This window comes from Neoarius graeffei, chromosome 9, assembly GCF_027579695.1.
Source record: "Neoarius graeffei isolate fNeoGra1 chromosome 9, fNeoGra1.pri, whole genome shotgun sequence".
Lineage (NCBI taxonomy): Eukaryota > Metazoa > Chordata > Actinopteri > Siluriformes > Ariidae > Neoarius > Neoarius graeffei.
Genome location: NC_083577.1, coordinates 32,765,561 through 32,789,037, shown reverse-complemented (window position 1 = coordinate 32,789,037; position 23,477 = coordinate 32,765,561). Strand labels below are relative to the sequence as shown.

Genomic DNA, 23,477 nt, shown 5'->3' with positions numbered 1-23,477 from the left:
GAAACCCACGCAGACACGGGGAGAACATGCAAACTCCGCACAGAAAGGCCCTCGCCGGCCATGGGGCTCGAACCCGGACCTTCTTGCTGTGAGGCGACAGCGCTAACCACTACACCACCGTGCCGCCCCCATATGGGCATATATATGCTTATATTAATGACATCCTGTTCTACTCCTTGTTGCAAGAGACTCCTGTGGATCATTTGCTCAAGGAAACAACAACTATATGAAGAGAGAGAAATGTGAATTCCACATACAGCAGATCTCGTTCTTGCACTATATCATAAGTAAGGAATGGGTGGTGAGTGGACTAAAGTAAAATGACAGCTATCAAAGAATGGCCAACCACAATCACAGACAAGGAGCTCCAATGATATCTAGGCTTTGCCAACTTTTATTGCCTTTTTATTCAAGGATTTTAATTGCCAGCCTACTTACCACCCTGCTCAAGAAGGGCTCCAAGAGATTAAAATGGATGTCAGAGGCCAACCAAGCACTGTAACACTTAAAAAAACACATACAGTATACCACAGCCCCCATGCTCAAGTATCTAGACTCTGCCAAACCCTTCATCATGGAAGTGGATATGTTGGACAGCGGCATCAATGAGGCGCTCTCACAGAGATCTTAGCCCAAACTCCATCCCATTGCTTTCTTTTCTAAGAAGCTCAAGCCTGCTGAATGCAACTATGGCATGGGAAACTGAATTCATGGCATTCAAACTAGCTTTGGAAGAATTAAGACACTTGCCCAAGGGTGTGATTCACCCCTTCAGTATTTTCACAGATTACAAAAGCCTGGAATACTTGAGAACTGCCAAATGCTTAAACTCAAGCATGATGGGTTCTGTTCTTCACAAGGTTTCATTTTAGTATCTCATTTTGACCTGGTTCCAAGAATGGCAAAGCTGATGCTCTCTCCCATATTCCCCCAGCAACTCCTAGGCAACATCAGGAGGAATCCATCCTCCCTGAATCATCTTCATCAGTGCCCTCATCTGGGATCTAGACTGTGAAATCACCCAAGTCAACCACCAACCAACACCAGAATTGTGTCCCACTGGAAAAACCTATGTTGTGTCCAGGTTATGGGAGAAACTCATCACAGGGGCTCATTCTTCAACAACAAAAGGATACCCAGGAGTGCATAAAACCCATGCATTACTGCAGAACAAGTACATATGGACATCCACCAACTCATATCCTGCTGTGCTATCTGCGGCCAACCCAAGATGCCCCACACACTGCCCAATGGTAACCTCATGTCTCTACTTTTTCTGCAATGCCTTTAGTCTCACCTGGCCCTGGATCTCATAACAGATCTCCCAGTATTCCAAGGAAAGAATATAATTATGGTCATAATTGATTGATTTCCAAAGTCTCTTTGCCTGATACCACGGTCTAAGCTACCAATGGCTTTCAAAACTGAAGACATCATGTTTAAACACATACTGCGGTATTTTGACTTACCAGAGGATATCATCAGTGACTGAGGCACACAAGTCATGTGACATGTATGGAAAAAAATTATGGAGAAGCTTGGAGTGGCCATTAGTCTCATATCAGGATATCATTCTCAAGCAAATGGACAAGTAGAAAGAGCCAATCAAGAGACTGGCCAGTTCTAGCACTCTTTCTGTGCTAAAAACCAGGAAGATTGGGCTCAGTTCCTTCCCTGGTCAGAGTATGCCCCAAATACAACCACACAGCCCTTCCAGTGTATTCTCAGTTACCAACCTCTACTATTCCCCTGGGACACCAGCCCCATAATGGATGAGTGCTTCTGGTGGGGATAACTAACTGCTAATTAGCCAATTTGTTGTCACACAATTATGGAGATATAATAGTGCAAAATTCTCCAATTATCTTTTCTTTTTCTTTTATTGGAGACCGGCATTCTACAAATATCAAATACAAAGTACAAAGCTGTGTTCCACAGCCATTTCCCCCCCTTTTCCCCCCTTATGCAGTGTTAGAACAGAGAAATAGAAAGAAAACACCCCCCACCCACCCCGAACTCTCCCAAAGAGAAAAAAAAAATCACAGAAAAGCAAAACATATAAAGAACCAAATAAAATAAACAGAACAGACAAAAATAAACAGCATAAAATAAAATAGGGAGGGAGATTAAATTAAATTAAATGGATGCTCAAGGTGCTCACCACAAAGAATAGATGCATCAGGTCAGTTGGGGTCCAGAGAGGAAAGGGTATTTACATACACAATAAAAGGTTGCCATCTTTTATAAAAAAATGGCTATTGAACCTCTTAAGGAATATTTCACTTTTTCTAATGACAGAAAAGACATTAAATCACTTAACCAGGATGCAGTAGAGGGTGGATTTGGGCTTTTCCACTGTAGCAGGATATGTCTGCGGGCTATGAGCGAGGCAAAAGCCACAACATCAGAATTTTTCTTAGAGAGACTAGCTGGTATGAGGGGTACCCCAAAGATGGCTATCAATAATGGACAGGGTTTTAGTGTGATATTGAGGGCTTCGCTTAACATTTAAAAAAAACAAGACCAAAGACTGGCCAATTTTGAACAAGAAAAAAACATGAGCATGATCTGCTGGAGAAAAGCCACATCTATCGCAGGTATCACCTGTACCTGAAAATATCCTGCTAAGTCTGGCTTTTGTGAAATGAATCCTATGGAGGACCTTAAACTGAATTAAACTAAGACGGGCACAGGAGGATGTAGAGTTGACCCTGATTAATGCCTCTTTCCACCACCCGTCTGTCACCTCAGACCCAAGCTCCCTTTCCCAACTACACCTGACCCCCGCAAGGGAGGCCACACTTGTAGATGATATGAGGTTAAATAACGCTGAGATCTTACCACTAGCCCTAGGAAGAGAAAGCACCTCAGTGACAAGAGATCCCAGTGGAGGCTGAGGGAAGGATGTAAAATGTGTGCGAGCATAATTACGTACTTGGAAATACCGGAACATATAAGATTGAGGTAAATTTATACTTTACACGGAGATCATTAAAGGTGGCAAATGAACCCTCTAAGTACAAAGCCGAAAAATGAGCCAGGCCTCTCTCTTTCCATGAAGTGAAAGCTGTATCTACATTAGAGGGGGGAAACAAGTGATTATTGTAAATGGGGCTGAATGGGATGGGGGCAGGAAGTTTGAAATGTTGCCTGAATTGTTTCCAAATTTTCAAAGTAGAAAGTACAATTGGGTTTCTAATATAAGTAGGATAACAAGAAGTCAGGGGGGCACAAACCAAAGCTACCAAAGATGAGGGGCGGAAATAATGATCCTCCATTATGCACCAATCCAAATTGGGAGAGTTGCACCAGGCATGAATTTTTTGAAGATTGGCTGCCCAATAATAAAATAATAAGTTAGGTAGTGCAAGGCCCCCGTCTAATTTGCTTCTCTGCAGTACTGCTTGATGTGCTCTCGGATTCTTACCAGCCCAAATGAACTCTGAAATTGTTTTGTCTAACATTCGAATAAATGATTTAGATAGAAAAATTGGAAGACACTGGAAAAGAGACAAAAATCTGGGCAGAATGTTAATTTTAATAGAATTTATTCTGCCCGTCAGAGAGAGAGGAAGAGAGTCCCAGTGCCTCAAATCTGACTTAATTTCCATAACCAACTTTGTAAAGTTATTTTTATAAATAAGTAAAGGAAGGGAGTGAGCAATGTTAATACCTAAATAACGGAAACTGGTACAGTATGGGTTAGTCGAAATGGTAGAGCACCTGATGGGACCTGCTTAGCTGCCTTATTTACAGGGAAACACTCGCTTTTACTGATGTTAAGCTTATAACCTGAAAATGATCCAAAGGTAGTCAAAGTTTGTACAATATTATCTACACAACTACTCGGGTCTGTAACATATAGCAGAAGGTCATCAGCATAGAGAGACACTTGATGTTCCAGTCCAGATCTATAAATGCCAGTGAAGTGTGGAGAGCATAGACATCCTATTATTACGTAGACGGAGCATCCAACGTAAATTCTAAAAGCGCTGACGAGACGCGGGGCCGCCATCTTGGAGTGGTGATACGCTGCACTCAGTGTAATGCGCTGGCAGCGCTGGCTCGCATTTTTTTGTCATACATGTAGCTATGATAAAGGATAGCGGCGGGGTTATTATTCATAGTTGGCTTCACGTTAATAGAATATCCTGATATTAAGTGAACAGACGTCGGAGATTGTTGAAGTTGAGGAAACGGTGATTAATATCCTACAAAAAATGTGTGAATACTAAATACATTAGATATAAACAGCTTAACGTTTTTCTATCGGCTACAACCACCAATCTGTTGCAATGGATAAGGTAAATTCAGGTAAAGTGGGACACTTTTTTTTAAATAAAATGCGTTTTTAACAATCTAAATCCATTATAATGATTCAAATGTGTGTATGTTTTCTTTAAATAGATTGTTAAGGACATATCAAAGGGGAAATTAATCTAGTCAGTGAATTTATAAGAGCCTTTTACATCCTTCAACACCATCTTTGTATCTTTTTAACTGTCAAACAATAACCGTTTATTGCAACACGCCTCATCTGTTATAAATAGTTGTGTATGAGGAACAATTTGTTCGCTCACTTCTCTCGAAAAGATCATGGAATGAGATGGCGAAGTGTAATCTTGTAGCATTTCCTCTACTGTTATTTACAGGTTACTTTAACCGACAAACTTTTTTTTTTGAAACCGAGAAAAATTTGACAGGTTAACGTAGGTTAACAGCCCTACCCCTAACACAATCTAGACTGTGCATTTATACCCATTGGCTTTCACAATCATCATAATTTCTTCATCATTTATTTCGACTTTATCATATTTAATTTCATTCATGTCTATTATTGTCATACTCTTATGTATTAGACTAGTGCTACCTGATGACGATTTAAGTATCTTAGCTCCTTCTCAGCTCTGGTAATATACTATTTAAAAAAAAAAAATAGTACGGTAATGTTAAAACTCGCTTTCGCTGTGAACACTGTCGTTATTGCTATCCATGCTGTAAAATTAATGCTATTCTCCTGAGAAATGCTGGCAAAAATGTATAAGATTTTTGATAATCTTATAAATAAATCTTATAAAAAAAAGATAAATGTTGACAAAAAATGCTACTGTGTTTGTTGTTGCTGTGAACGAGTGAGTCACCAGAGGTCCGTAACCGGGGTCCGTATTGTAGGATACGGACCTGTTCGCCAGCCAATCAGAGCGCAGGATTTGGACCGCAAAAAAAATTAAAGTAGTTATTTCCACTCACTGTATAGGTTTATCCAATTCCTTCTTGATATTTAAATCTATAATAGGGATAGCTAGGCTATCCAAGAAATTATCCATCGTAGTCCTGTTTACAGGGGGTTCAGATTTATAGAGATTAGAGTAAAAGGAGGTGAAGATGGAATTTATTTCAGCTGGATTGGTAGTTAGGGAGTGGGAGGAATCATAAACTTGAGATATGAAATTAGAAGCTGATTGACATTTTAGTTGAAAAGCAAGGAGACGGCTGGCTTTATCACCATATTCATAGTATGTCCCTCTGGTCCGTCTTAAAAGATGCTCTGCTTTGTCTGTAGAGATCAGGCCATAGTCAGATTGTAATTTAACCCTTTTGGCATACAGATCTGGACTGGGAGAGCTGGAATATTCTCTATCTATGCTGAGAATTGCATCAATAAGCTCTTGCTGTTTTTGTTTATTTTTCCTAACCAGATGTGTGTTGTATGAAATAATATCTCCCCGCATTACAGCTTTTAAGGTTTCCCATAGCAGCGAAGGCGATGTTGACTCAGTCCTGTTAATCTCAAGGAAGACACTTATTCTTTTTGAGATAAAATCACAGAACCCATCGTTAGCTAGTAGCCCTGTATTAAATCTCCATTGCCTCTTAGTATTAGGTGAGAGTGCTAAGTCTAAGATGTGAGGGGCATGATCAGAAATAACGATAGCAGAGTATTCTGTAGACTTCACAGCAGAGAGAAGAGCCCTGTCTATAAAAAAATAATCAATACGAGAATAACCTTGATGTACTTTTGAGAAATAAGAAAATTCCTTTGTGACCGGGTGGAGAAAACGCCAGGGATCTATGCAGCCTAATTGACTCGTAAGGGCTAACAGTGTCCTCGACATGCCAGAAGGTGTGAGTATTTTAGGATGGGAGCGGTCAAGCTTGGGGTCTATCACTAGGTTCAGGTCCCCCCCTAAAATGAGATGATGGGTATCCAAATTTGGAATTTTGGAAAACAGGGATGCCATAAAATTTGGGTTGTCCCAGTTAGGGGCATAAACACTCACCAGTACAACTGAAGTTCGACATAAAGTGCCACTTACTATAACATAGCACCCTTGGGGGTCGGATATAATCTGTGCAGGGGAGAGCTGGATGTGTTTGTTAATCAAAATAGCAGCACCCCTGGATTTGCTATTAAAAGCTGGATGAAATACTTGACCAATCCAAGGTTTATGCATTCTGCAATGATCATTTATACGCAGATGGGTCTCCTGAAGGAAAGCAATGTCAGTGTTAAAACTCTTGAGGTGTGAAAATACTCTGGATCGCTTCACAGGGCCCCCTAGTCCACGGACATTCCAACTCACCAGCCTAATTGAAAACCCATCCGTTCATCCCTGGGATATATTTGGATTAACCATTAACCACTAGTAAAGAATAAAAAAATATATATATTAAACCTAAAAGTAGAAATTAAATGAGCATCCAGGTAGCATCCAGAAAAAAATTAACATTAAATAAAAACCTCCCAATGAATAGCAGTAATCAAAACCTTCCTCCAGAAACACAAAAATACATTTTGACAGTGATTTAACTCAGAACCATACAATAAATCATTCCCTATGCTCCATAACAGAACAAGATGAGTTGCAGGATTGGAGTACACACAACCGATTTACCATGTAGTGGATTTCCCCTCCTGAGGATCCAGAGTATATGCCATATGAACATTTGTGACAGGTAAATAAAAGCACATTGTACAACCCCGATTCCAAAAAAATTGGGACAAAGAACAAATTGTAAATAAAAACGGAATGCAATAATTTACAAATCTCAAAAACTGATATTGTATTCACAATAGAACTTAGACAACATATCAAATGTCGAAAGTGAGACATTTTGAAATTTCATGCCAAATATTGGCTCGTTTGAAATTTCATTGCAGCAACACATCTCAAAAAAGTTGGGACAGGGGCAATAAGAGGCTGGAAAAGTTAAAGGTACAAAAAAGGAACAGCTGGAGGACCAAATTGCAACTCATTAGGCCAATTGGCAATAGGTCATTAACATGACTGGGTATAAAAAGAGCATCTTGGAGTGGCAGCGGCTCTCAGAAGTAAAGATGGGAAGAGGATCACCAATCCCCCTAATTCTGTGCCGATAAATAGTGGAGCAATATCAGAAAGGAGTTTGACAGTGTAAAATTGCAAAGAGTTTGAACATATCATCTACAGTGCATAATATCATCAAAAGATTCAGAGAATCTGGAAGAATCTCTGTGCGTAAGGGTCAAGGCTGGAAAACCATACTGGGTGCCCGTGATCTTCGGGCCCTTAGACGGCACTGCATCACATACAGGCATGCTTCTGTATTGGAAATCACAAAATGGGCTCAGGAATATTTCCAGAGAACATTATCTGTGAACACAATTCACGGTGCCATCTGCCGTTGCCAGCTTAAACTCTATAGTTCAAAGAAGAAGCTGTATCTAAATATGATCCAGAAGCGCAGACGTCTTCTCTGGGCCAAGGCTCATTTAAAATGGACTGTGGCAAAGTGGAAAACTGTTCTGTGGTCAGACGAATCAAAATTTGAAGTTCTTTATGGAAATCAGGGACACCGTGTCATTCAGACTAAAGAGGAGAAGGATGACCCAAGTTGTTATCAGCGCTCAGTTCAGAAGCCTGAGTCTCTGATGGTATGGGGTTGCATTAGTGCGTGTGGCATGGGCAGCTTACACATCTGGAAATACACCATCAATGCTGAAAGGTATATCCAGGTTCTAGAGTAACATATGCTCCCATCCAGACAACATCTCTTTCAGGGAAGACCTTGCATTTTCCAACATGACAATGCTAAACCACATACTGCATCAATTACAGCATCATGGCTGCATAGAAGAAGGGTCCGGGTACTGAACTGGCCAGCCTGCAGTCCAGATCTTTCACCCATAGAAAACATTTGGCGCATCATAAAATGGAAGATACGACAAAAAAGACCTAAGACAGTTGAGCAACTAGAATCCAACATTAGACAAGAATGGGTTAACATTCCTATCCCTAAACTTGAGCAACTTGTCTCCTCAGTCCCCAGACGTTTACAGACTGTTGTAAAGAGAAAAGGGGATGTCTCACAGTGGTAAACATGGCCTTGTCCCAACTTTTTTGAGATGTGTTGTCATGAAATTTAAAATCACCTAATTTTTCTCTTTAAATGATGCATTTTCTCAGTTTAAACAGTTGATATGTCATCTATGTTCTATTCTGAATAAAATATGGAATTTTGAAACTTCCACATCATTGCATTCCGTTTTAATTTACAATTTGTACTTTGTCCCAACTTTTTTGGAATCGGGGTTGTGATAGAAATTATAAAGCAGGCAAAATTAGAATTGGCCAACCAAAACTGAAAATATTTTAAATAAAGAGTAAAAGAAAAGCAACATCACCTTTCATCCCCACACCAAATCTCCGCTAGAGAGACACTTGTGAAAAACAATCTGGAGTGAAACTCCACAGTTAACTCGGAGAAGAAGGCGGGATAAAGGAAGGGGTGTTAATTGTACCAGACTGAGCATATCGTCCTCCAGCTAGGATGCGCACAACAGAGAGAGGAAAATTAAATTGAAACAACAACAACAAATTAAATAAATAAATAAATAAATAAATAAGGAAATAAATAATTTCAGGCTATATAGTTGTGAATCCAGTCCGTATATAAAGTAAAGAAAGAGCAGTGGAATATAGCACTCTCATATCAAGAGTATGAGCCTGTGTTTCCCCGTATACCAATTATCTTTCTTATCGAAACAGTTTTATGTAAACTGTCCAAAATTACATATTCTTTTTTCATGACAAGTGTTTGGAATAAATGATAATAACCCTTCTGTCAAACTGTAGGTGCAAAAGAAGGCAACTGGACTAGCTTGAAATCCTTGAAAACATTTCACCTCTCATCCAAAGTTTACCTCTCTCTGCCATGATGTGAGTCACTGAAGTCTCCTAAGTCTTGGTGTGGATGTGTATTCAGTTTTCTGGGAAGTGTGCTAAGGACTGCATTGTAGGTGGCTTATAAATGGTGTCTCAAACCACGTCCTCTGTTCAGTGATGGTCATTCCAGGTTGACAAAAATGGCTTCTTTCACCCTGTCCACACGGCAACGGATTCAGGTGAATCTGATAAAATTGTTTATCGTTTCGGCCTGGCGTCCACAAGGCACCGGCGTTTTGGGTGCCCCAAAACGAAATCTTTTGAGAACGGGTTCCAGAGTGGAAAGATCTGGCAACGGCACCATTGCAAAGTCATCTGGATGAGTAGAACGGATTTGTTTACGATGACGTCACAACCACATGTGCTTCACGCCGGGTAGAAGTGTAACGAACTCGATGCGAGTTGTCAACAAATCCTATAACTTGGTTCATGAAACGCGCTTACAAAATATTTTCACTGTGAATATTTATTGTGTAATGGTGCAAAGTGAGAGAGAGAGAGAGAGAGAGTGAGAGTCAATCCCGCCAGCAAAAATAGGGAAAAAAAGGAGCGATCTCACCTCTTCAGATGTTGGTTTAAGTCCTACAATACATTCCTCAAAAAGGGCGTAGAAGAACAAAATTAATCCATCAACGTGTAGCATTCAATTTATTCCGGACCATTAAAGACGCCGCCTTCCGCGTAGAATCATACGTCATCCTCGCCGCCATATTGGATGGGTCAAAGCGGAGAATAAAGATGCCTCATTCATGTGCTGCGTTTAACTGTACCAACAGGTTTACCGTCCAAACGAGATCACATGGGATTACCTTTTACAGGTGAGACTGGAAAAATACTTTTCATTGTATTTGGTCATTATAATGTAATTTTATGACCAGATTTTTCTGACTTTGTGGCTAATATGAAGTCTCGCGCATAATAGTTTATGCGCATGCGTCCTTACTTCTTCTATTGTTGTGGTGTCTCCGATGGGACCGTCTTACAGCGCACCTAGAGGTGTGGCATGTGTATTGCATCATTTTCAGCAAGCGTTGCGTTGCCATATGTACCTGATATTTTACTGATCCGTTGCCCATGTGGACGCGATATTTTTTTTTTTAAATCTCGTTGCCGTTGTCGTGTGGATGTAGCCTTTTACTCCTCTTTCATTTATCAGCCACTTATCAGCCATCTACAATACAGTCCTTGGCACACTTCCCAGGCTACGTTTACACTAGACCGTATCTGTCTCCGCCTGGAAACGGGAATCCGCCAGCGTCCACGTATTCAATCCAGATCGTGTCAGCTCCGGTGCTGTGTAAACATTCAAAATACGCAGATACGCTGTGCTGAGCTCTAGCTGGCGTCTCATTGGACAACGTCACTGTGACATCCACCTTCCTGATTCGCTGGCGTTGGTCATGTGATGCGACTGCTGAAAAACGGCGTGGACTTCCGCCTTGTATCACCTTTCATTAAAGAGTATAAAAGTATGAAAATACTGCAAATACTGATGCAAATACTGCCCATTGTGTAGTTATGATTGTCTTTAGGCTTGCCATCCTTCCACTTGCAAGTAGTAAGTGATATGCGCTGGGATCTCACACACAGCGGCTCAGTCCCGAATCACTGCTTGTGCACTTCACTCGCGCGCTGTGTGAGCTGTGCAGGGCCGGAGTGCGCACCCTCCAGAGGGCACTCGCTGTTCAGGGCGGAGTGATTTGGAGCGCAGGATGCCTGCGGAGCCGAGCGTATCCGCGTATTGGCGTTGCTGTGTGCACGGCTAACGGTTTTAGTGTAAACGCGAATCATTTTAAGAACGTTAATCTGATGATCCGCTGATTCGACGTAATGTAAACGTAGCCCCAGAAATTGAATACACATCCACACCAGGACTCAGCTGACTTCAATGACTCACATGATGGGAGAGAGAGTCAACGACCCACAGGTCACCCTAATGACCTTCTAGGCTGCTAACACCGTTCACACCCATCCTCCAGTGAGGTTGTTAAAACATCTGCATTTAAAAAAAAAAACAACAAAACAAAAACAATTTACTACCTGTTTCAAGAGAATTAAAATCCAATGAAGTTAATTGGTTGGACAAGCTTTTATTTTCGGAGTTTCATAAGAAAGGGGGTGAATAATTATGCATACTCCAGATTTCTGTTTTTTCTTCTTAATTATTGTTTGTGTCACAATAAAAAAAAAAAACAACAACAATTTCAGCTTGCAATAAAACAGGACAAACACCAAGGGGGGGGATGAATACTTTTGCAAGACACACACACACATACACACACACACACACACACACACACACACACACATATATATATATATGAGCATAGCGCCATGCATAAGTGCACAAGCATATTGCCGAATGAGTTAAAGTCTCTAAGCCATGGATATTTGATGGTGAGCAAATACCTAGCCCAGCAGCATGTTTGCCCAGTGGGCCAGTACATCATGCAGCCATGTTTAGGTTAAGTAATCTGTTAGTAATTATGAGCAATGGATGGATGTAATCGCTGGAAGTGTGTTTATTATAAAAACAAGCAAGCATACAAGTCCAAAACATTAGGCAGACTCAGAAACGGTAGACAGGCAAAGGCATGCAAGGCACAAACAGACTAGATGAGGTAGAGACAAAAGGCAAAGTCCAAAATACAGTGGGGAGTCAGAAAACCAGAACAATAGAAACAAAACGGCCCAGTAAGGTCAGACACTGGGAATTGATCAGCTACTTTGCAAAGTCTGTATGTGTTCAGTGTCCTTAAATGCATACACCTTGATTACCCTCTGATCTGGAACAAGTGCATTGTAATTAGTCCTTGAGGTGTGCGCTACTTGTTCAGAGCGTGAATGTGGATGGATGCGAGTGATAGTTTGAGGTGCGCCAAATGCAAACATGCATGGATGCGCATGGATGTGACAGATATGGCCAAATGTTCTGTTTATTTTTGCTCTACTAGAGGAAATAGATCCCAAAGAAGCCACACTCACTTTATAGCACGTAGGCTTGCTGGCTAGCTCACATTAGTTTGTACATTCCCATTAAAGGTGCTTCAGGTAAAATTGGTGTCCCTTCTTCCTTTGCATCATCATCTGATGAGTTTTCCTATTTTAAATCTAAAGTTATATTCTTGAAAATTATCATTTGCACTGTAAAAAAATAAGACATGTTTAGGGTATTTACATGAAACACTGGGATATTTAAATAATACTTCAGTGTCTTCTAGGAAGACATGGGTGTATATGGAGGATGCAAGAAAACACACGTCTATTATAAAGACACCGGCATCTATCAGTAGACACAAGACATGTCTTCCAGGCATTGCTAAATACCCTAGGCATGCCTTCCAAGTATTTTTAAATACCCAAGGCATGTCTTCTAAATGTTATATTTAGGGGTATTTAAAGAAGACATGTCTAAGCCCTTTTTATTTACAACCCCAATTCCAAAAAAGTTGGGACAAAGTACAAATTGTAAATAAAAACGGAATGCAATAATTTACAAATCTCAAAAACTGATATTGTATTCACAATAGAACTTAGACAACATATCAAATGTCGAAAGTGAGACATTTTGAAATTTCATGCCAAATATTGGCTCGTTTGAAATTTCATGGCAGCAACACATCTCAAAAAAGTTGGGACAGGGGCAATAAGAGGCTGGAAAAGTTAAAGGTACAAAAAAGGAACAGCTAGAGGACCAAATTGCAACTCATTAGGTCAATTGGCAATAGGTAATTAACATGACTGGGTATAAAAAGAGCATCTTGGAGTGGCAGCGGCTCTCAGAAGTAAAGATGGGAAGAGGATCACCAATCCCCCTAATTCTGCACCGATAAATAGTGGAGCAGGTCATCACAGGGCTGACACACAGACACAGACAAACATTCACACTCACATTCACACCTACGGTCAATTTAGAGTCACCAGTTAACCTAACCTGCATGTCTTTGGACTGTGGGGGAAACCGGAGCACCCGGAGGAAACCCATGAGGACACAGGGAGAACATGCAAACTCCGCACAGAAAGGCCCTCGCCGGCCACGGGGCTCGAACCCGGACCTTCTTGCTGTGAGGCAACAGCGCTAACCACTACACCACCGTGCTGCCTCCCTGTATAATTTGTATTAAATTAAATTTAAATAGACCCAATCTTAGTGTTTGTGCACTGTTGCCATTTTCATCTCATCTCATTATCTCTAGCCGCTTTATCCTTCTACAGGGTCGCAGGCAAGCTGGAGCCTATCCCAGCTGACTACGGGCAAAAGGCGGGGTACACCCTGGACAAGTCGCCAGGTCATCACAGGGCTGACACATAGACACAGACAACCATTCACACTCACATTCACACCTACGGTCAATTTAGGCTACATCCACACGACAACGGCAACGAGATGTTATTTAAAAAAATATCGCGTCCAAATGGGCAACGATCAGTAAAATATCAGGTCCATATGGCAACGCAACGCTTGCTGAAAACGATGCAATACACATGCCACACCTCTAGGGGTGCTGTAAGATGGTCCCTTCGGAGACACCAGAACAATAGAAGAAGTAAGGACGCATGCGCATAAACTATTATGCGCGAGACTTCATATTAGCCACAAAGTCAGAAAAATCTGTTTGTAAAATTACATTATAATGACCAAATACAATGAAAAGTATTTTTCCAGTCTCACCTGTGAAAGATAATCCCATGTGATCTCGTTTGGACGGTAAACCTGTTGGTACAGTTAAACGCAGCACATGAATGAGGCATCTTTATTCTCCGCTTTGACCTATCCAATATGGCGGCGAGGATGACGTATGATTCTACGCGGAAGGCGGCGTCTTTAATGGTCCGGAATAAATTGAATGCTACACGTTGACGGATTAATTTGTTCTTCTACGCCCTTTTTGAGGAATGTATTGTAGGACTTAAACCAACATCTGAAGAGGTGAGATCACTCCTTTTTTTTCCCTATTTTGCTGGCGGGATTGACTCTGCCCTAAGTCAAATCAAATCAAATCAAGTTTATTTGTACAGCGCTTTTAACAATAAACATTGTCGCAAAGCAGCTTTACAGAATTTGAACGACTTAAAACATGAGCTAATTTTATCCCTAATCTATCCCCAATGAGCAAGCCTGTGGCGACGGTGGCAAGGAAAAACTCCCTCAGACGACATGAGGAAGAAACCTCGAGAGGAACCAGACTCAAAAGGGAACCCATCCTCATTTGGGCAACAACAGACAGCCTGACTATAATATTAACACTTTTAACAGGTATAACCCTCAACTGTCCTCATGGGGCCGTCCTTCACAGGAGTGGGGCGATAAAACTCCGACCAGACACAGGGCACCAGGATGGATCAAGCAGGTCCGAGGGGCAGAAGAGGCCAGCATCTCAATCCCAGGATCAACATGTAACTCAGAGGGACAGATGGGGGGGGGAGAGAAAGAAAACACGTTGTTAGGTATGCCCTAAAAATGACAAGTATTAAATCTGTGTGGTAGGCTCACAGAGACGAGAGTCTTTACATCAGGCATGACGCACAATGGCATGTTAATATGGTAAAAAATATATCATGACCTGCTCTGGCTGGATGCTTGATTGGGTGATGGGAGCACACTCCTCAGCAATGATGAGATGCAGATGGGACCCTTAGGCCTGGCCAAGACAATTCAGTTACATTTCACCGGGTCTGGGACATGCGACAGAACGTCTGATGGCCGATTCCCTGCAGGCTACGATAGCCAGTCGAGGTCCCCACCGTCTCCACCAAAAGATTTCCTGTTGACTCCATGTAACTCAGAGGGACAGATTTGGGGTGGGGGGGGGGAAGAGAAAGAAAACACAGGTGGTTAGGTATGCCCAATGTCACCTGAATAAGTAGGAACAGTATACATATTGCACCGAGTACAAGCAGGGACTCCGGCAACTAACTATGACAGCATAACTAAAAGGAGAGAGCCAGAAGGTAACACAGGCATGAGGGAGCCCCGGGACATAAAGCAGCCAGCCACTGCACCGTCAACAAACTCGAGTGAGCAAGCGAGTGGGGACTGACAGCATCCATACATCCCAGTTTACCAAAACACTCTATGTCTGAGGACCCTCCAGATCTACTCCTTTACCTCATAAACACCATTAACAAAAGGCTTGACTAAACAGATATGTTTTCAGCCTAGACTTAAATGCTGAGACTGTGTCTGATTCCCGAACATTACTTGGAAGGCTGTTCCATAACAGTGGGGCTTTGTAAGAAAAGGCTCTGCCCCCTGATGTAGCCTTCACTATACGAGGTACCAGCAGATAGCCTGCACCTTTTGATCTAAGTAGGCGTGGCGGGTCATAGAGGAGCAGAAGTTCACTCAGGTACTGTGGTGCGAGACCATTTAGTGCTTTAAAGGTCAATAGTAGTATTTTATAATCAATACGAAATTTGATTGGGAGCCAATGCAGTGTGGATAAGACAGGCGTGATGTGGTCATATTTTCTAGTTCTAGTAAGGACTCTTGCTGCGGCATTTTGAACTAACTGGAGCTTGTTTATGCACTTATTGGAACATCCAGACAGTAAGGCATTACAATAATCCAACCTGGAGGTAACGAAAGCATGGACTAGTTTTTCTGCATCATGCAATGACATTAAATTTCTTATCTTTGCAATATTTCTGAGATGAAATAAGGGCTATTCCATTCCATACTAAGGGCTATTCCATTACACAATAAATATTCACAGTGAAAATATTTTGTAAGCGCGTTTCATGAACCAAGTTATAGGATTTGTTGACAACTCGCATCGAGTTCATTACACTTCTACCCGGCGTGAAGCACTCACAGTCATGTGGTTGTGACGTCATCGTAAACAAATCCGTTCTACTCATCCAGACGACTTCGCAACGGCAACGTTGCCAGATCTTTCCACTCTGGAACCCGTTCTCAAAAGATTGCGTTTTGGGGCACCCAAAACGCCGGTGCCGTGTGGACGCCAGGCCGAAATGATAAACAATTGTATCGGATTCACCTGAATCCGTTGCCGTGTGGACAGGGCCTTAGAGTCACCAGTTAACCTAACCTGCATGTCTTTGGACTGTGGGGGAAACCGGAGCACCCGGAGGAAACCCACGTGGACACGGGGAGAACATGCAAACTCCGCACAGAAAGGCCCTCGCTGGCCACGGGGCTCGAACCCGGACCTTCTTGCTGTGAGACGACAGCACTAACCACTACACCACCGTGCTGCCCCCCTGTATAATTTGTATTAAATTAAATTTAAATAGACCCAATCTTAGTGTTTGTGCACTGTTGCCATTTTAGTTGTCATTAATTAATGTGCTGCAAGACCTGGTTGGAAGGGTGCAAAAGGGGAATTAAATTTTGATTAAAAATTCACGTGTATTAAAACACATGAACTTTTAATCAAAATTTCATTCCACAAAAACTACCTATGCGCACAGACGCAGGGATAAGACTATATTTTCCTGACATCAATGGCTGCCTTAGAAGTCTTCTCCCATTTTGAAAAACTGTATATTTTTAACTTGCTTCATCAATGTCCATCTGATGTCAAGGACTGCATTATTGGGGCATTTATTCATCCTTTTCTAAATACCTGGAAATGTGAGTTATTTTTCTATATTTGGTACATAGAAATTAGCCTTCACAGTTTGATTCAGTGATGGAAAATGCAAGATATATGTAAAGGCTATTTCAAAGTCTGTTCAGGCCAATTTCCCCTGAGAACCCAAACCCTTTTAAAAGCAGACCTGAAGCTTTACTCTGCATTTAACTGCTAAATGGTTTAGTGGAAAAAACAACAACCCTTAGTGCTCCAAATTCTCAGTAATTCATTCTCTCTCTCTCAGTGTGTGTGTGTGTGGGCATACACGCTTGTGTGCAGCAGTAAGGCAAACTCAGCTTCAGAGCATGTCTTTCAATACTAGCATATCTTGAGACCATTGAACTACATAAATTACATTTTATACCACAGTACTGTTCTAAATTAATTTGAGATTCTGATTAGTCAGAAGAACGATTAATTTTTTAACAGCAGTTCTGATAATAGTGCCAGCTGTAATTTAAATAATAGATTTATCTACAGTACATTAATGCACTTGTTCCAATACTTTAACATTTCTTTTGTAACATAACTTACTCACAAGGACTTATATGGCTGACAAGTGACAACAGATTTTTAAAAAGTGCTGTTATTTAAGAAAGAAACCTGTGGTGAAGCTTTCTGTATGGACACATTTTTTTAACGTTTTTCTAAGGAGTCTCTAGTGTCAGTGCTTTCCAGAATATCAATAACAACTTGCAATTTTTGTCTTCTTAACTTCAAGAAAGAGAAAAAAGACTATGTAACTATAAAGAGTTAAAAATCACACATCATTAATAAATAAAAAATGCTGATGATTCACAAATTGTGGTATAGGAGGAATAAAACACTTTCAGACATGCTGATATAGGAAAATAATTCACTCTGCTGCACATCACACCACACATGCACTGATGATTTTAAAACAGTATGCCATGTTCTGTTCTGTGATTCTTAATAAATACATAAAAGTAATAATGTCATTATGTACACATAATTAAATTATAAAACACCCACATCTCAATGACTTACCAACTTTGTTTTAATTCACAATGTGAATAAATATTAACCAGTTTAAAGTGTAACTTCACCCCAGCTCTGAGCCTAAATACACCCACACTGTAAATAAAAAAGGGCTTAGACATCTCATCTCATCTCATTATCTCTAGCCGCTTTATCCTTCTACAGGGTCGCAGGCAAGCTGGAGCCTATCCCAGCTGACTACGGGCGAAAGGCGGGGTACACCCTGGACAAGTCGCCAGGTCATCACAGGGCTGACACATAGACACAGACAACCATTCACACCTACGGTCAATTTAGAGTCACCAGTTAACCTAACCTGCATGTCTTTGGACTGTGGGGGAAACCGGAGCACCCGGAGGAAACCCACGCGGACACGGGGAGAACATGCAAACTCCACACAGAAAGGCCCTTGCCGGCCCCGGGGCTCGAACCCAGGACCTTCTTGCTGTGAGGTGACAGCGCTAACCACTACACCACCGTGCCGCCGGGCTTAGACATGTCTTCTTTAAATACCCCTAAATATAACACTTAGAAGACATGTCTTGGGTACTTAAAAATACTTGGAAGACATGCCTAGGGTATTTAGCAATGCCTGGAAGACATGCCTAGGGTATTTAGCAATGCCTGGAAGACATGTCTTGTGTCTACTGATAGACGCCGGTTTCTTTATAATAGACATGTGTGTTTTCTTGCATCCTCCATATACACCCATGTCTTCCTAGAAGACACTGAAGTATTATTTAAATACCCCAGTGTTTCATGTAAATACCCTAGACATGTCTTATTTTTTACAGTACACTGCATAATTTTGAAAAATGCTAAAAAAAAAAAACCAAAAAACAAAGCAAGGGACTAGGTGGTGAGTTGAAAGGGGGCTGAGGGGGTGGTGGGGTAGGAGGTGTGTGGATGTGTGAGAAAGGAGTTGCTTCGTGATCAATAGATATTTGAAAGTGAGTGCGGTTTCACAGACTCCCACTCAAAGTCAGGGGCTGGGGGAGGTGTTACGATTAGAGGGTGTTAACATTCGTTTTTTTAAATTATGAATTTAATGATGTAGAGAAGTACCAAATGGCGACTCTGTGTCAGCATCGGCCTTGTAAGTTCAGGAAGAATTTTAAGCAGTAGATGGTGTTTTGAGCCATTTTCAACTCATAAAATGCTGAGTTTTATTGAAATGGTAATTTTGTCAATATTAACACCAGGATTGATGTGTTTCATTACAGTACAGTCACATCATTTAATTTACAACTAAAAAAACCACAAAGTGTACAGTACCTGTACCTATTTAAAACATTTTCTGTCTGGTTGTGCATCAGACACTTAAAATTTTGTTCTTTTTCTTTTGCAAAGACAAAAAAGTGGATTTTTTTTAAAATAACATATTCCTAACACCTGCGCTGAACACAAGGATTCCTGTGATATGCAATTAGTCCCCTGTTGAGTTCCCCCTCTTTCTGTTAGACTTGCTGTGTGTACTTGTCATAAAATCAAACCTGTGCTTGGTTTGATAGTTCTGCTGTTTTCAAACAGTATACTTGTTTATTGTACTGATTTACTAATCCCATTAATTGTAGGCATAAATGTTAATGCCTCACAGACAAACACACCTGAACACAGTAAGGAGGTGTTAATGTGTATCTGCTTTGCATGTCATATAGGCTTCAAGCTCCCAGTTGGTGGGGAGAAAAATAACATTTGGGTTAAAGCTGCCAATTTCCAATGACTTATACAACCCCGATTCCAAAAAAGTTGGGACAAAGTACAAATTGTAAATAAAAACGGAATGGAATGATGTGGAAGTTTCAAAATTCCATATTTTATTCAGAATAGAACATAGATGACATATCAAATGTTTAAACTGAGAAAATGTATCATTTAAAGAGAAAAATTAGGTGATTTTAAATTCCATGACAACAACACATCTCAAAAAAGTTGGGACAAGGCCATGTTTACCACTGTGAGACATCCCCTTTTCTCTTTACAACAGTCTGTAAATGTCTGGGGACTGAGGAGACAAGTTGCTCAAGTTTAGGGATAGGAATGTTAACCCATTCTTGTCTAATGTAGGATTCTAGTTGCTCAACTGTCTTAGGTCTTTTTTGTTGTATCTTCCGTTTTTGATGCGCCAACTGTTTTCTATGGGTGAAAGATCTGGACTGCAGGCTGGCCAGTTCAGTACCCGGACCCTTCTTCTATGCAGCCATGATGCTGTAATTGATGCAGTATGTGGTTTGGCATTGTCATGTTGGAAAATGCAAGGTCTTCCCTGAAAGAGACGTCGTCTGGATGGGAGAATATGTTGCTCTAGAACCTGGATATACCTTTCAGCATTGATGGTGTCTTTCCAGATGTGTAAGCTGCCCATGCCACACGCACTAATGCAACCCCATACCATCAGAGATGCAGGCTTCTGAACTGAGCACTGATAACAACTTGGGTCATCCTTCTCCTCTTTAGTCCGAATGACATGGCGTCCCTGATTTCCATAAAGAACTTCAAATTTTGATTCGTCTGACCACAGAACAGCTTTCCACTTTGCCACAGTCCATTTTAAATGAGCCTTGGCCCTGAGAAGATGTCTGCGCTTCTGGATCGTGTTTAGATACGGCTTCTTCTTTGAACTATAGAGTTTTAGCTGGCAACGGCGGATGGCACGGTGAATTGTGTTCACAGATAATGTTCTCTGGAAATATTCCTGAGCCCATTTTGTGATTTCCAATACAGAAACATGCCTGTATGTGATGCAGTGCCATCTAAGGGCCCGAAGATCACGGGCACCCAGTATGGTTTTCTGGCCTTGACCCTTACGCGCAGAGATTCTTCCAGATTCTCTGAATCTTTTGATGATATTATGCACTGTAGATGATGATATGTTCAAACTCTTTGCAATTTTACACTGTCGAACTCCTTTCTGATATTGCTCCACTATTTGTCGGCGCAGAATTAGGGGGATTGGTGATCCTCTTCCCATCTTTACTTCTGAGAGCCACTGCCACTCCAAGATGCTCTTTTTATACCCAGTCATGTTAATGACCTATTGCCAATTGGCCTAATGAGTTGCAATTTGGTCCTCCAGCTGTTCCTTTTGTGTACCTTTAACTTTTCCAGCCTCTTATTGCCCCTGTCCCAACTTTTTTGAGATGTGTTGCTGTCATGAAATTTCAAATGAGCCAATATTTGGCATGAAATTTCAAAATGTCTCACTTTCGACATTTGATATGTTGTCTATGTTCTATTGTGAATACAATATCAGTTTTTGAGATTTGTAAATTACTGCATTCCGTTTTTATTTACAATTTGTACTTTGTCCCAACTTTTTTGGAATCGGGGTTGTATAAGATCACCTCAGCCTTGCAGCTCTTTCGCAGGCACACCCAGCTTCTAAAGAAGTGTTTATTACATGCGTGATTTTTTTTCTTACTTACCCCAATGGCTGTCAGAATAGGGACTTGATAAATCCATTTGATATTGCCTGCGCTTAGCTCCCAGCATCTTCAGAGGAAACGAGAGATTTGAAAAAAAAAAAAGAGTAGATAATGTGGAGAAGGAGAAGGGAAACGCCAAGATGGTGAGTGATACAAGGAGGGGGTGGAAAGACAGAGACAAACAAAAGAAAACAGAAAACAAGTGACTATTATGTATTACTGAGAATTTTCACATAGCCAACATGGAATTTGCAGAATTAATGGTGTTCAGCTGCACTCAAACCTATAGAAACATTGTAGGTGTTATTTAAACTCTGTAGGGTATAATTTAAATCTGTATATAGGCATTTTCCAATGCAGAAAAAAGGTACTCAGCCTGCTTCACACATTATATGTCCCTTTTTCAGTATGAGTACTGCTCAGATACACTCCAGGTCCGATTTGAATTTTTCTGGCCTCCCTAATCTGGTTATTAATCTTCGCTCTGAGTTGCACAAAGGAGCTCTGAGGATAATAATCCCATCAAAGATGATTAGATCACAATAATAGAATATTTCTAAAGAGTATTTTTATGTATACAAACCATATCATACTGCCTTAATCACTGGTTGTATTTAAAGATGCTGACTCCAAAGTTGAATTCTGGGCAAAATGTTCTGGCTATAGCTATTTGAGTTTCGAGATGTTGCGCTGTTGCACACACTGTGCATCCTATGTGTAAATGTTTTGCCAAGATAAAATGCATTCTGCATTTTACAATTCTGAAGATTGCTGAAGCAAGTGAGCAACAATATCACGTGACCACCGTTTGACCTACTTTTAACCAAAACAAGCTGGTGTGGGCAAATGGCAGACTACGCTCTTCCGCCAATGAAAAGCCAGCAGAAGAGAAAAGGAAAACCTGCCTAGTGAGTGCAGCTGCAACATAGACAAGGTTAGATGATGTCATTTTTCTGGACAGATAACTAAATCATTCTAGCTAGTATTTAGCTACAGTAAATCCTCTAATACTGGCCTGTATTCCATTACTGGCCAGGACTCTAATATTGGCCGGTCTCGCTGTCGGAGGAGGTAAATAATGGCCGGACTCTAATACAGGCCGGGGCTATAACCAATGATGTTTCTGAGATCATAGTGGCCTTACACAATCGTTCCGATCTGAAAGACAATTGTGATCAGTGGCGCCGCCAGGCGTATGGCCGTACGCACTAGGCGTACCTTGGGGAGAGAGATATATTTTTTTAATTATAATTGTTACCTGAATGCTTTGGCAATGCAACATAATTTGAGAAAGAGAGAGAGAGAGAGAGAGAGAGACGTGTGTGTGCCGGCGCATTTGTGTGCTTCAGGAGTGGGCGGGGTGTGCGTAACCAAGAAAGCTCATTGGTCAATGCAGATATACTTTTCTTGCACCACTGAGATTCTCTCCAGTTTTGAGAAACGGAGACAGACAATCGTCAGTAGTCAGAGCTTGCGCGAGAATTTATTGAGAAGCGAGTCAAAAATGAGTAAACGAACCCTGAAACAAACGAGCTTGTTTCAGACTTTTACGAAAAAGTCCAAAAGCAGTGATCCAGGGGTGTCATCTGCTTGCCAGTCCTCTCCAGTATCAGCTAGTAACACGGCACCGGCAGCTTCCACTCCTCCGCAACCGAGCAGCAGTACGCTGCAGCTGGATGCTAGCTCAGTTCCTTTGAGGGAATTGCCTTCATCTACCTCTGAGTTTGAAACTAGCCATACATCCAGTGAATTTCATATAAGAACACCTACATCTCCCCATGTCCCTTACGATCAGAAGTAGATGGTTGCTCCACCTTGCTGACAAATGAGCCATCAGATAGCTTTACTAATGAGCCACGAGTCAGCCCGCTATCACTGACATCAGATTTATCAGACATAGGTAAACTTCAACCAGATGCCTTAAAATGTGCACCGGACTCTGTAAAGCTCAATGTCCTACAGAACCGCTTCAAACCAGACAGAGGGTGTGTGGCTCCTTCTACTCTGATTTTCGGTAAACTCAGAAAAATACCCGAGGAGTTTTTCAGCGAGTCTATGTACCCCACGTTGCGCTACAGTGTGTGTCAGAGTCGTGCGTGCGGTAGTGCTGAGCAAGTTCACTAGATTCTAATCGAGGCTATAAAGAGTTTATTGTTTATTGTCGTGTGTAGTTCACATATGTTGTTCAAATATCAGCCTGTGTTCATGGAAGGCTATTGTTCAATTTCAAGTTAAAGTTCTATCGTTGT

General features: G+C 41.2%; 1 protein-coding gene across 1 annotated transcript in view; it reads right to left on the bottom strand.

Annotated features, from left to right (window-relative positions):
- Positions 1–23,477, bottom strand: part of pth2ra (parathyroid hormone 2 receptor a) — a 193,749-nt gene that overhangs the window by 60,532 nt on the left and 109,740 nt on the right. Inside the window, exon 9 of the mRNA XM_060928657.1 lies at positions 21,229–21,295. Coding sequence (XP_060784640.1) covers positions 21,229–21,295 — 67 coding nt within the window. The remainder of the gene's footprint in view (positions 1–21,228; positions 21,296–23,477) is intronic.